Source organism: Belonocnema kinseyi, chromosome 2 (genome assembly GCF_010883055.1).
Source record: "Belonocnema kinseyi isolate 2016_QV_RU_SX_M_011 chromosome 2, B_treatae_v1, whole genome shotgun sequence".
Lineage (NCBI taxonomy): Eukaryota > Metazoa > Arthropoda > Insecta > Hymenoptera > Cynipidae > Belonocnema > Belonocnema kinseyi.
The window spans coordinates 16130151-16144308 of NC_046658.1; the positions used below are offsets into that span (position 1 = coordinate 16130151).

General features: G+C 31.3%; 1 protein-coding gene across 3 annotated transcripts in view; it reads left to right on the forward strand.

Annotated features, from left to right (window-relative positions):
* The first annotated feature begins 6466 nt into the window (after positions 1 to 6466).
* The window catches only part of LOC117168559 (alpha-1,2-mannosyltransferase ALG9), a 278518-nt gene continuing 270826 nt past the window's right edge, over positions 6467 to 14158 (forward strand). For all 3 annotated transcript variants that reach the window (XM_033354306.1, XM_033354308.1, XM_033354307.1), the window contains exon 1: positions 6467 to 6603. In XM_033354306.1, coding sequence (XP_033210197.1) covers positions 6524 to 6603 — 80 coding nt within the window. In that variant the 5' untranslated portion in view covers positions 6467 to 6523. The remainder of the gene's footprint in view (positions 6604 to 14158) is intronic.

Genomic DNA, 14158 nt, shown 5'->3' on the forward strand with positions numbered 1-14158 from the left:
AGGCGTCCTTTGAAGGATCAAGCTCGACGAAAATGGTTCACATTAGTGAATACTAATGCCATCTCTTAGAATTTTCAGGTACTTATCAGACTGCCTAGTATTCGAAATTTCACATCGGGTTTTTGTACCATGTTTGATCCTAAGGCAGAATCAAGCAAAAAATATTATATAAATATGTTCATTAGTTACTAAGATGCCCCCCCCCCCCATCCTCCGCAATGTGACAGGCCGTAACATTTCTTTTCGGCCCTTCCCTCATCGCCGTTACGTCAAATTTTTTATAATATGTTTGAAAACATAACAGACGTTTCCTAAATAAAAAAGGGGGTTTAAGGGGAAGTGTCATCTTTATATAAATCAAACAACTTTTTTAACAATAAAGGCTTTTTTAATATTTTTGTAGTCATACAAATATTGAAGCTACTTAACCTAAGTACTAATTGCATTTCCCAAATTTAAAACTTTTTTCACTTCCATAAAAAATAAATTATGATATTAATAATGACATAACATGGAAATTTCGAATAAATATTTATTTGTTAAAAGTTTTCAAAGAAATTGTTTTATTTTACAGAATATTATAAAGCATTATGTTGAATTCCAGTTCTTTTCAAAGGGGCTTAAAACAAAGATGTCTAAAAAATATTTTACACAATTTAAAAAAATTGTAGGAAACTGTAAAAAATATTTTGTGATCTCTTTTCAATTTTATCTTAGAATTCATCGCAAAGCAATCTTCTAAAACGTTGCCATGAACTTTCTTTTATTCTCTTGACGGCTTGTACGCCCTGCAAAATTCAGTGGAAATTCAGTTTACCGAAAAACTTCTAATAGCTAGTTAGCCACTGAAAGCGAATCGTCCAGCCGGGCGAGGTTGGGTTCGTCCTCGTGCATTTTCGGTTTTGAATGAGGTTTGTCTTTGCAGCGTGTAACAGAGCAGATTCACCGAAACGCACCGTTTGTCCACTTCTTACTGCCAAGTTTTTCTGTTCCCCTTTCTTACGGCCCAAGCACCGTTGTCCACTTTTTACATCCCATATTCTATTGCTGCTTTTTACAGCTGTGAAATTATATCAATTTTTTAAGGCACTTTTCTATAGCTGCTTCTTACTCATCAACGAGATATTTCCACTTTGCCAAAAAATGGTCGAATAATTCATTTGTTTATTAAATTTGTTTGAAAAATTATAAGATTAAACAAAAAATTATGAATTTTGGTAAAATTATCATAAAGTTCCTAATTTAAAAAAAATTGACATCGAAAGATGCCTCATTACTACATTTGCTCATTAAATTTGTTTATAATATGAACAATCATAATCTTAAAAGAAAATTTTTTTATATAATGTTCACATTCAAATTTCTTGGAATATAACTTAAAAAACGTATAATTACGGAAACTGGTGGAAAACATTATTTAAACAAATAATTTGTATAAAATGTGTGTGTTTATTCTGTAATATTGGAACATATTTATTTAATGTTACTCTATGCAAATAAGGCAATTTCAGCAATTTTCCTGTTATTGACGAGCACCGGGAACGTTAGATAGAAAAATAGTAATTCTTTACATCATATTTTTTATTTATAAAAAAATTGAAACCACCCTACCGAAAGAAATCTCTGAGTTTTCTTTAGCGAAATAGCTTGGCCCATTTGAGTGTATAAACAAATTCGATTTGAAACAAAATAGTCTCAGAGATAGTTTGAGAGATTGGGGTCCTTTTCAAGATCCTTTTAGTGGTCGTTTTAAGAGTGGTGCGACGGTAATATAATGTTCCTTTTGTATTCGTCACGTACCGGGCGGGCAGAGTTATTTACGGTAGTTGGTCGTGGCTAATCCGCTCTCCCTTTTTAAATTCCTCTTCAAATTATTAAAACTTTTTTTTAATTGATGAATTTTCTCACTATACTTATTTATAATTATAACTTATATACTGATATACAATTTTCTAGTTGAATTCAACAATGTTGTCTTTTTTGGCGTATCTCATTCCATTTACGAGAAACGTTCTATTAATTCCAATTTTAAGCATTAAAAAAAAAAGTTAGATATCTGAAGTCATCGAAACCCGTAGATTCCGAATTATTATGTTTTAGGCAGTAACTAAGAAATTTAAAAAAATCTACTTATAAATTTTAATCCGAAAGCTTAACGAAGGACCCTTGAGTGTCGGCTAGTCTATTGAGATAGCCTCTCTGCTTGTTATTTATGATCGTATTCTTATTTCAATTTCGGAAAGGATATTTGAAAGCCTTCAGACCATTTAAACGAGCTTCCTGGACCTTTAAAAATATCTACCTGAGTGCCTGCGGAGAATTTCTTTGAGATTCTTTGACCTAAAGAATTTTTAGTATTTACTCACAGATTCTTTTTGGTAGGGCATAATTCAAAAATCAGGCCTGACAACTCTCTTAGAAATTCCATCAGATTTTTTTTCAACATTTTTTTGTTCAAATCGGTCAGTATTTGTGGGCTGTACGTTATTTTGAACCGGAAGTCATTTTTTCCCACTGTGTGTCGTTCCGCGGTCAGCGTGTTCATTGCGGGTTTTGTTTACGTTTGTCCCAAGTATCTCCTAACCTTTTTAGTGAAATTTTATTGTTATTTTTTAGCAATAAAAAATTATAATTGGATTCGCCTAATTCTCGCGAAATTTGACAAGAACAGTCATTATACACGCCTGGGTACAAAAAATGTATTAAAATGAAAATGTCTGCTAGACATTTTAATCTGAAAGACTTTCTACGTTTGCATGGTGACTGCCTTATGACTCAAAGCGACACTTATTTCGAAAAATATTGTACAAAAACACATATTTGTTGATAATGGAGAAAAACGCATCACCTAGGCTTTAAATTGTTTTCCCATTGTCCCATGTTTGCGTTTCACCGCAAAGGACGTCGGCTGTGTACTTATATGACCATTGTGGAAGAGTCTTCAATTGCATCTTATGGATGAGACATCTTCCTATTTCTTCCTGAATTGCGTTCATGACGTCAGTTGCGATTAAACGCATGCATGGGATAATGGGGCAAAGTTTTAGGTTGGCGTCCCTTGATTGCAGATTTCTGCTGTGTTTTGCGTGATGCGTCAATTCACTAGACATTTCAACTAATAATATTCTCCTAGTTATTCAGAGAAACACTGTGATTAGCTGAAATGTCTAGTGATTTGACGTATTACCCAAACGTAACGCAATTCTGCAATCATGGGATGCCACCCTTACGCATTGACAATGCGTAAAACGAAAATGACGGAAGTCTATAAAGGTTGAAAATTTGAAAAGTATTTCGTATTAAATTGACTGTAAATCACTAAGGTACATGGATAGACCGAAAAGTAGTAGAAAAAATTAAGTCGGGTGGAGCCTGACCATACCTGAAAATTAAGAGCATGTGATACTTTGAAAATTGTCGATTTTACCAGTCTTAGGTTCCCCGGCTTTGTTTCTAGAATAATAAATATTTTGTCTTAAAAATATGGGAAATGATAGCGAACATGCTAACGGACGTCGCCACACGTTTTTTTGTGGGTTAATTAAAAAAAGTTTTAATTTAGCAAAATGTGATTAATTTGCATAGCGCTTAGGAAATAGTATCAATTTTTTCAGTGTTAGATTCCCCCGGCTGCTTTTCTAAGATAAGAAATATTTTGCCTTCCAAATCTGGCAAATGATAGCGAACATGATAACGGACGTCCCCACACACTTTTTTTTTATATAAAAATTTTATATTGCTAACAACGTGCGTGTATATGTCGAGGTTATCTGTGTTACAATTCACCCGAGCGTTAGTTCCAAATTACACAATATTTTTGACCGAAAACTTTGGACTTACAAATAAACATAGTACCTAATCTTCTGGAACTAACCTTGCTTGCAGGCAATCAAAAAGTTTATTTCATAAATAATTTCAAGATTATCGGAAAGGCAGAGCCAGAGATGAAAAACGACGTAACCTCAAAATAATGCATATGCATAAAATTTGTATTTAGCACAATTCATTTTTTTGTTATTAACCCTTGAAAAAGAGTCCGGGGACGTCCATTATGATATTTTATAGCATCTCCGAATTCAGCTGTTTAGAATTTTCATTTTTGTGGGAAAAAAGCCGGGGAAACTGTAAGTATCACCAGTTTGCCGATCACTGCTCTAGACACTAGCTGACACTAGGGACATGCTAGGTACCCTGTAGTAAGAGACGCGCCAATCGGGCAGCTGTCTGTGGATTGGTAAAGCAAGAAGAGAGACACTTCGGTTTCAAATCAAGATACTATACCAAAATTTACTACAGCTTTGCGCTTTGGAGAGAGCGATACTTTCGTTCCAACAGCAGATACTGTACAGTTATTGAAATTTACTATAGCTTCACGCTTCGGTACCTTCGATATGCTTAGTCATAGTCGTGTTTGTTGCCGTTTAAATTAAGGCTCTATAAAGTAGAGTACTATGGTCGTCATGTTTATTCCATCAGCTGGGCAAATAGGTAAGCGTCTCATAGGGCAAAACAGCAATTCGCTGTTAATTTTTATTACGTAATCGTATTAATGTACGATTTTTTTTACTCGGACGAAAGTAGTGCTTGTAATGAAAATCAGTTTTCATTATGTGTACAAAGGGGACAAAGTGTGAAACATTTTTTTACGGAGACAATTCGCATAAGTTTTGTCAGTTTCGAGTGCACTTAAAGCAACAACGAAAAGGTGATTACTATAGGGTGGTTCTTATTTATACTTGGATTTTTTTCGAATTTCTCTACTCTCACTTCTCATTTTTGTTCGAGTGCCCAAAAAAAAATTGCACATTTGAGCAAAATCAGTTAATATTTAGGGGTGGCACAAATACCATAAAGTTACCCATTGATTTAACACGTTCCCATTTATACAACACAAATTTTAATATTTTTGAGTACTTATTCGTTTATTATGAATACTTCTAAATCTTTAAACAAAGTTAATTTGTTTAAACCATTTTTTTGTCCATATTATTTAATTTTTGCTATTTTTCGAAAGATGAAAATATGTTCATGTTCTAACTTGCTTTTTAAGAACATTCTTAAATGTTTAAATAATCTAAATTTGTTAACAAAATTTTTTTCACTTATTTGATGTATTTTTTATTAGTAGAGAAGACACAATGCTTTATTATTACCTTACTCTAACTTCTTCTTTTTTTAAAGCAAATTTGACAAGAAATACCAATTAATTGTTCTTTAGAGGATCTATATACATGTACTACCTACCTACATACATGGCAAAGATTAAACGCCAAAAAGTAAGAGTTAAAACGTGTATACGATGTCGCGAAATTGTTTTTTTTTTCGACGATGCAGTTGCATCATACGTGTGTTGCAAAGCTCGTGTTTTCTCGCAGCGGAGCACAATATACATTTCATAATAACATAAAGTATTATCAAGAATAATCAGCAGTATTGATGGTTTTGTTCTTGCATTAAGTTTAATCGAGAACCCATTTGCCCAGCTGATGGAATAAACATGACAGACTATAGTACCTTCCTATTTAGAGCTCTAGTTTAAATACATCGCGCCATCTATCGGTGGCTCTAACTTTCATTCCAACTCCCCCCTCCACATAGCCTTTGGCGCGTTCCTCACTACATGGTCCCTAGCTGACACTAGCTAGTCATTTAACGTAATCTACAAAATGCAACGCATTCCGGACTCATGGGACGCCACCCTAAGAATTCTAAGAAGATAATTTTTGTAGAGTTCGAAACACGTATCTTTTCAAATATTTGAAAAATTATGAATGAAATTGTAACTTTAGAATTTCGTATGCCATGCTTACCCACGTTCTCCCTAATTTTTCATTCATTTATTTAAATTTTTGTAAAGAGGATTATTTTCTTTAATTTATAAAACATGTATATCATTGTATTGTATTCATATGCGTATCATTTCACAATATATTATTAATTCCTTATTTTATACGAATACGAATAGTTTTTTTTTGTGCTGAGTTATGTGCATATAGATGCGAATTTTAAAAACGAATATTATCATAATACAGACTGTGATATCGATATATTACATTTATCTATTTCAGCTTCGAGACGCAAAACAATATTTTTTTCTTCTCTTCAGTTGATGATACTTCATTTCATTTGCGTTAAAAGGTAAAATTCCTCAGGTACATTGAAAAGTAATGTTAATTATATTTCTCCGTCTTTCTTCTACATCACAATGATCAGAAGTTATATGTTTTTAAATATTTTATATTATCGATGGCATAAACGGCATTATTTTAAAACTAATTTCATTGATTTATAAATTGTACAATTCCTTCATCTGTTGCTTGATATCTTCGCTCATGCCATTAACTACAATTCAAATATACTTAATTCTCGCACATTCACTTCTCCAATATGGCTGGCTGTGGTAGAGTTGCTTCCAATTCGTTAACTTCTTTTTTTTTAGTTGAGCGTGGCTAGACCGTGTATTCTTAGATCATGGAAAATTAGGTAGAGTTCCGTACACAAAATCTTTGGTCAATCATTAAACATGGTACCTGGTGTACGTCAACGGCAGCTATGTAACTTAAAAAAGGACCAGAAGAAAAATAATATCAAGAAAATGTTAAAGTAAGTTTCATGACTAACATTTAAATATATGTTTTTAATATTTAAAATTAAATTGGAACAAAGAAATGTAATTATTGAATTATTTTTATTACTTTGTACTGGGTCCGGGCTAACCTTTAGCCTTTCCCAGATCAAGATTAATTCATTAGATATTTTCACTTTAATCACCAGCTAACTTCACTTCGTTGGTTCGTGAGGGGGAAAACATTGGAGAAGGTGCTTGGGGTAAAAGCTAATTTTTTCTATCAAATTATAATGGAAAAAAATTGTATTTGTTAAGAACTATTTAATCGCGTAATACAATTATAGTAATTATTATTCATTACGAAGATAACACAAAAATAAAGTTTAGTCCCATACATTTGGTAAAGTGTTTTCCCCTCAGCATCCAACGAAGTGAAGTCAGCTGACGATGAAGTGAAAATTCCTAATTTTTTTCAATCTGTGTTATGTTATTAGTAGATTTAACATTAATGATTTCTTTTTTTAATCAGGGTAAGTGTGGGTATTGCTGCGGTTTCAAATATAAATAATGATTTAGAATGTTCTGAATGTATATAATGCTTTGAAGCAATTCAGAAAATTATTATACAGGGTGGACATGCTGGGCCTTTCCAGAAAGTATACAAGCCCATAAGAATAGCATTGGCGTTAAGACGGGTTGCATATTACTTGGTAAGCCGCAGCGTTTCCACCTTCCCTACCGAAAGAAATCTCTTTAGCGAAATAGCTTGGCCCATTTGAGTCTATAAACAAAGTCGATTTGAAAAAAAATAGTCTCGGAGATAGTTTGAGAGATTTGGGTCCTTTTCAAGATCCTATTAGTGGTCGTTTTAAGAGTGGTGCGACGGTAACATAATGTTCCTTTTGTATTCGTCACGTACCGGGCAGGCAGAGTTATTTACAGTAGTTGGTCGTGGCTAATCCGCTCTCCCTTTTTAAATTCCTCTTCAAATTATTAAAACTTTTTTTTAATTGATGAATTTTCTCACTATACTTATTTATAATTATAACTTGTATACTGATATACAATCTTCTAGTTGAATTCAAAAATGTTGTCTTTTTTGGCGTATCTCATTCCATTAAGGAGAAATGTTCTATTAATTCCAATTTTAAGCATTAAAAAAAAAAGTTAAATATCTGAAGTCATCGAAACTCATAGATTCCGAATTATTATGTTTTAGGCTGTTACTATGAAATTAAAAAATCTACTTCTAAATTTTAATCCGAAAGCTTAACAAAGGACCCTTGAGTGTCGGCTACTCTATTGAGATAGCCTCTCTGCTTGTTATTTATGATCGTATTCTTATTTCAATTTCGGAAAGGATATTTTAAAGCCTTCAGACCATTTAAACGAGCTTCCTGGACCTTTAAAAATATCTACCTGAGTGCCTGCGGAGAATTTCTTTGAGATTCTTTGACCTAAAGAATTTTTAGTATATACTCAAAGATTCTTTTCGGTAGGGTTTGTGTGATTTATTTTTACTCATCACCAATTAATCAACGCAAGTATCTATGTTTTTAACTACATTATTAAATATATTTTTTACCAAGGCAGTATTTGGCAAAAAATTTCCCTCAGCCTCCTGTCACTGAGAGTTGAAAATGGCCCATGTGTTAAAAATGGCAAAATCTGGGGAATAATAGCGAACATGCTAACGGACGTGCCCGGACTTTTTTTGTGCCTTAATTCAAAAAATGGTACAATTGCAGGGGATGTCTCCTGTTTTTTTGCTTGAAACACAGTTTTTTTGGCAACAAGCTTTCAGAATCTTTAATTTAACGATAAATGAAGGGATTTGACCAGGCAGAATTTTAAAATAATTGTTACTTTTGTTACTGCGATATCTTAAATATGGGTATGTTACGATATCGGAATGCTCATATTTAACTCTCCGTTTAGGTGCTTTTAAACATCTAAACTGCCAGAAATACCCCCTTGACGGGTCACAAAAATAATTTGGTAAAAACTACCCTTTTCCAACGTTTCGTCGTTTTTCCTCGTTAAATATGATAATTACGATATATCGTGACAGACCAATATTTGAGACATCAAAGTAACAAAAGTAACAATAATTTTACATTTTTGCCTCGTCAAAGCAGCCGTACGGCAGAGGCCTACATTATCGGAATGACAGAGTGCTGAAAAACGATCCTAACTTCAAAATAGTGCACATGAATGAAATTTGTATTTAGCACAATAATTTTTTTTGTTTTTCTTAAAAATGAGTCCCTGCGTCCTTTATAATATTTCATAGCATTTCGAATTCAGTTTTAAAAATTTTTCATTTTTGTGGAATAAAAGCCGAGGTAACTGAACGAAGTATCATGGAACATCATGAAACCTGAAAGACTTTGAACCGTTTTTTTTAATGTTTCAAGATTTACAAATTTTTCAAGTAATCTGAATTTCGTCAGGGTGTGAAAAAGAATTCTTAAAATTCATGGGAAATTTTTTAATGATTTTTTTGTAAGGAATTTCAAGAGAAAATCGAAAAAAAAAGATCACAAAACACTGAATCATTTCCTAAAATTTGTAAAAAGTGTTTGAAAGATTTTAAAGCAAAGTTTTGCAATTTGGCCATATTAAATAATTTTAGAAAAAATTGAGGAAGTTTAAGAGATACATTCAAAAGTTTTAAAAAGATTCAAAAATAATTAAAACTAGTAAAGATTTTAAAATAATTTTGTAAAGTTTCACGAAAATGCAAGACAGGGTTTTTTCAGTCTCCTAGGAAGAATTGCAATCATTTTTTATTTCGCAAAATTAATTTGAAGAGATTATTTCAAAATATTGTAGAAGATTTCAAAAAACATTTAAAGAAGAATGTAAAAGATTTTAAGGTATTTTTTTTTAATTTTGCAGAATAAATAAAAAATGTAGGAAAAATTTGAATAATTTTTAAAAATTAGGAGGTTTATAAAGTCTGACAAGATTAAAAAAAGAAGAATTTTTCTTATATTCGTATGAAAATTTTAAGTAATTTTTTATTTTGGAAAAAGAACTTTAAGAGAAAATTGAGAAGGGTTTTTAAACATAAAAAACGATTTCCTAAAATTTCTGAAAATAGTTTAGATGATTTTAAAGCAAAATGTTTCAATTTGGTAAGATCGAAAAAGAAAAACGAATAAAAATCGGGTAAAATTTAGAACTATTTAGTAGAACTGAAAATAATTTCGAAAGTTTTTAAGAGAATAAACAAATAGATTACAAATATTTGAAAACTAGGAAACATTTTCAAAAGTTTACCAAATATTTCTTGATTCTTTCCCAACTTCTAAAAGTTCTAAACATCTTTTAAAAATACTCGAATTTTTCATAATATTTTGTAAAATCCTATATAATACAAAAATTTCTTTACAATCTTCTAGATTCTTTTTTGACACTCCTGAAATATTTAAAAATCTTTTAATTTTTCTTAAGAATCTTATGAAAATTATATTTACATAAATTTAAAAACAAGGTCATATTATAGCACTTCGAAAAATAATTCTCCATTAATTTGCGTGTTGCCAAAGGTATAAAAATATTCGTTAATGCTCTTTCTTTAAGAGCGACATATAAATGTTACAATATTTTAGCTTCAAGATATTTTTGGTACTGCATAGTTTTGTAGAACAAAGTTACTAGAGCCGCCGCACGGCCGTGTTCAACTCTGGTGACACATTTTTTGCATGGGACAGTACAGTGGAAGCATCCTCCTGATTTAGTCACCAGTGATAATGCCTGTCAAAGTCGCAGTGTATCTCTAATGTTACAGTATTGCAATTAAAAAAAATGTTAATAAATTTATGAGTAAGCATAATTTAAATTTCACAAAATATTTGCAACTTCACTTTAAATAAAATCGCAGTATTACCAGGACAGTGATTAAAATTAAAATTACAGTGAATTGTACATTTGATGATATCATCAAATGTAGATATAAGTAGTGGGGGAGAAGAGGTTATAGCGTCGTTCTCACTATCGGGGTAAAACGTACTCAAGAGCAGTAGTTCGCATAGTACTGAATTTCGCAGTACCGTGACTCGAGTGCAATAAACTAAAAAAATGTATTTATTATAATAAAATTTTATAGTTGAAAAAATCATTAAAACCAATGCTTAGTTAAGTAAATAATTTTAAACTGTAATGTGAAATTAAACTATTTTAACGGAATACTTAAAACTGTATACTTTCAAGCATTTGGCAGCAGAAATTTAATGAATTTTACTACTTAATGGTTGAACGGGTTTGTTGAAACGTGATTTTTTGTTGACGATTTATTGTCTTAGTTGAAAATTCATCTTTCTGGTTGAAAACCCCTTTTTTTTATTTTAAATTAATTTGTTGAACTAAAAATAAATATTTTTTTTTGAAGCCTTACCACTTTGGTTAAATATTTGGCTATTTGATTACAAAATAAATTATTTTGTTGAAAATTAATGCTTTTATCTGAAAATTCAGTTTTTTCATTTTTGGTTAAAATGTATCTTTTCTCTTCTAGTTAATTGAGTAAAAATTCATATATTCTGTTGAAAATTAATTTTTCGTTTTTGTTGAAAATATTAACTTTTTGAAACTGGAAATTCAACTATTCCATTTGTAATCGCAAAAATGTATTCTTGTTTGTTGTCAATTGCACTGCTTATCGTTAAAACTGCGCCTTTTTTGCAGAAAATTATTGTTTTTGATGGACAATTCCACAATTAAATTTCTCATCCTGGCGGACAGAAGGAACCGAATGGAGCCTCTACAAAGTACCCGTAAAGACCATTATTGGGTCCCCATTCGGTTCCTTTTTAAAAAACTAAAAAAAAAAAACACAGCAAAATCAACTTTTAAATTGTTGAAATTCGGATTCTACGTTAAAATTCCTTATAGAAGGTCACGGAATAATCGAAATAGTTTTTTTTTTGCAACAGTAAAAAGTTTAAAAAAATAAAAGACGTATAACGCCTGTTGATTGCTACTTACAGGCGATGCTTTTGAAGTGTCGCAGTCAACAGGCGTTACACGTCTTATTATTTTTTATTAAACTTTTTACCGTTGCAAAAAAAAACTATTGCGATTATTCCGTGACCTTCTATACGGAACTTTAACTTGGAATCCGAATTTCAACAATTTAAAAGTTGATTTTGCTATTTTCTACAAATTTGAACAGTGGAAGTTTTAAAATTCAGGTTTTCTACCAAATTTAGCAGTTGAATTGTCAGCAGACGAATTTTCTACAAAATAAACTGTTGCAGTTTTAACTGTACTATGGGAATGTAAATTATGCTAAATAGCCAGTCTGAAAACATAAACTGAAATCTTAGACAACTTATTCTAATTTTAATCTTTTGCTTGAAAGCAATACATCGTTGGAATCGCAAATAAACGTAGATTACGAATATAATATTTTTAAATTGCGGGTTACAAAATCAGAAAATTTTTATATCCATGAAGTTTGACGCGTATTTTCCATAAGAAAATATGACATTTTTGTAAATTCTATTCAAAATCCTGCATATTATCTCGATCGAGTGAAAACTCATAATTTCTTTTCACAATTAGCCATAGAATACGAATAAAATACAACTTTTCAAATATCAACACCACCAGTCTGTTTTATAGGGTCCTATAAAACCCTAATAGTGAAAAAGTAGAAAATAATTATGACTTTTTTGCGCTTTTTTTAAAATGAAAATTGTTTCTTGTGCATAACAAACCACTTTATATTGAAAAGCAGATGTTTAAATAAATTGTTCAAATAATTTATTCTTTTTAGCAATTTTCTCATAGAATAGAGTAAGAAAGTCGCGGGTTTTTCCAAAATTGTCCACTTGATGTTCAATTTTCAATTAGAGGGAGGTGATAGTTAATCAATCTTAACAAGTTTGATTGTTTAAACAAACTTTTAATATTGTTAATAGATTCCTTTAGAATAATGTTACAAAATTGCAGATTTAAAAAAAAAGTTATTTTTAGTTCAATTTCCAATTAAAATAAGTTAAATAATTAATGGGAGTCAAGAAAATTAATTGTTTAAGGAATGTATTATCAATAATATTCAATTTGAATAATGCTAGAAGCATGCGATTTTGATGAAATTTCTGGTTTTTTGTAAAATTTTCAACTAGTGGAAAGTAATAATTAATTCAAGTTAAAGAAAAGTAATTGTTTAAACAATTTATTATCATTTTTGATAATATTATCTTTGCTAAATTGGTAGAATATTGCGGTTTTTCTTGCAATTTTCAAATGTTTCTCTATTATTTATTATTCGTGACTTATTGATTAATTCGAGCCGGATAGAAGATCGTGAAAAAACATTCAAAAGTGTAAAATGAATACAGAAAATACCAAAGTGAGAAATGTTATTAAGTGAAAGCACAGGAACTAGGTGGAAAATATGACGGCTTGAGGTCACATAGCAAGGATATAAGCTGGTGACAACATCTTCGCACGTACTGTAAGGCAGTCGTTCTTCTCCAAACAGTATGTACTGTACTCTTTAATCCTGTCATTCTTCACTGGATCGGACTTTCATCATTCATCACCTGAAGGAAGAAATGACAGGTTTGCCAGCTGATATTTGGATGATTGTCAACACATTTAATTTTAGACTTCATCGATTTCTAACCTTCTCCAGTAGTAAAATGACAACTTTAATTTACTCATAATGAGAGAGGCTCGTTCTGGCGAATAAAATAATAATTCAGACCGTAGTATTTCAGTGATGATTTATTGAGATTTTATTAATAATTATTCTCTCGCACACTCAAATTTGCTCGCCTTGTCAGATCACTTTAAAACTAAAGTAAATCAGTTCTTTAGTTTGCAATATAAGACTTTTCAATGTTAGCTGAATTATCAGCAACTTTCAATTTAAATTGCTCCTTTTGTTAAAATGGATTCATTGTTCTCTGAGTTATCAGAGATTTCTCAGGCTATTCTACGCACTGAAACCAATTTTAGGAACATTGAAAAAGTCAATCTAACAGTGGCTACAGTCAAATCAAGGATATAACTTCTTGACCAACACTGGAAGAGTTGTGAAACCCTGCATCTGGAAATTAAAACTGGAACTACGTCGGCTGCGCGTGAGAAATTGGAATATTTCATAAAGTCTAAGTATCTCGTTATTGAAGATGCTAATCTCAATGCGCGAGATTTTTATATAATCAATTGGTCTTGCTTACTCCTAAGATAAGGCTAAAGAAAGTTTAAATCAGTCTCAAATTCTTCGTCATGATTCCTTGCCTGTTAAACTTCCTCCGATCACTTTACCGGAGTTTTCAGGAGACTACAAGGATTGGGAGAATTTTCGCGATTTATTTAATGCTTTTTATAATTCAAAACGATTGCTTGTTAAATGTAACAAGATTACACTATTTGAAATTGTCCTTAAAGGGCGAAGCTGAAGGTTTTTTAAGACATGTTTCGATAACTGATGCTAACTTTATCTCCACTTGGGAGTAGTTAAAAACGAGATTTGACAACAAGAGAGCTTTAATCTCAACTCATTTACAAGCCTTTATCAATCTTCCTTATGTGTCGGATAATAATCTAGAAGACTTCCAAACCTTACGC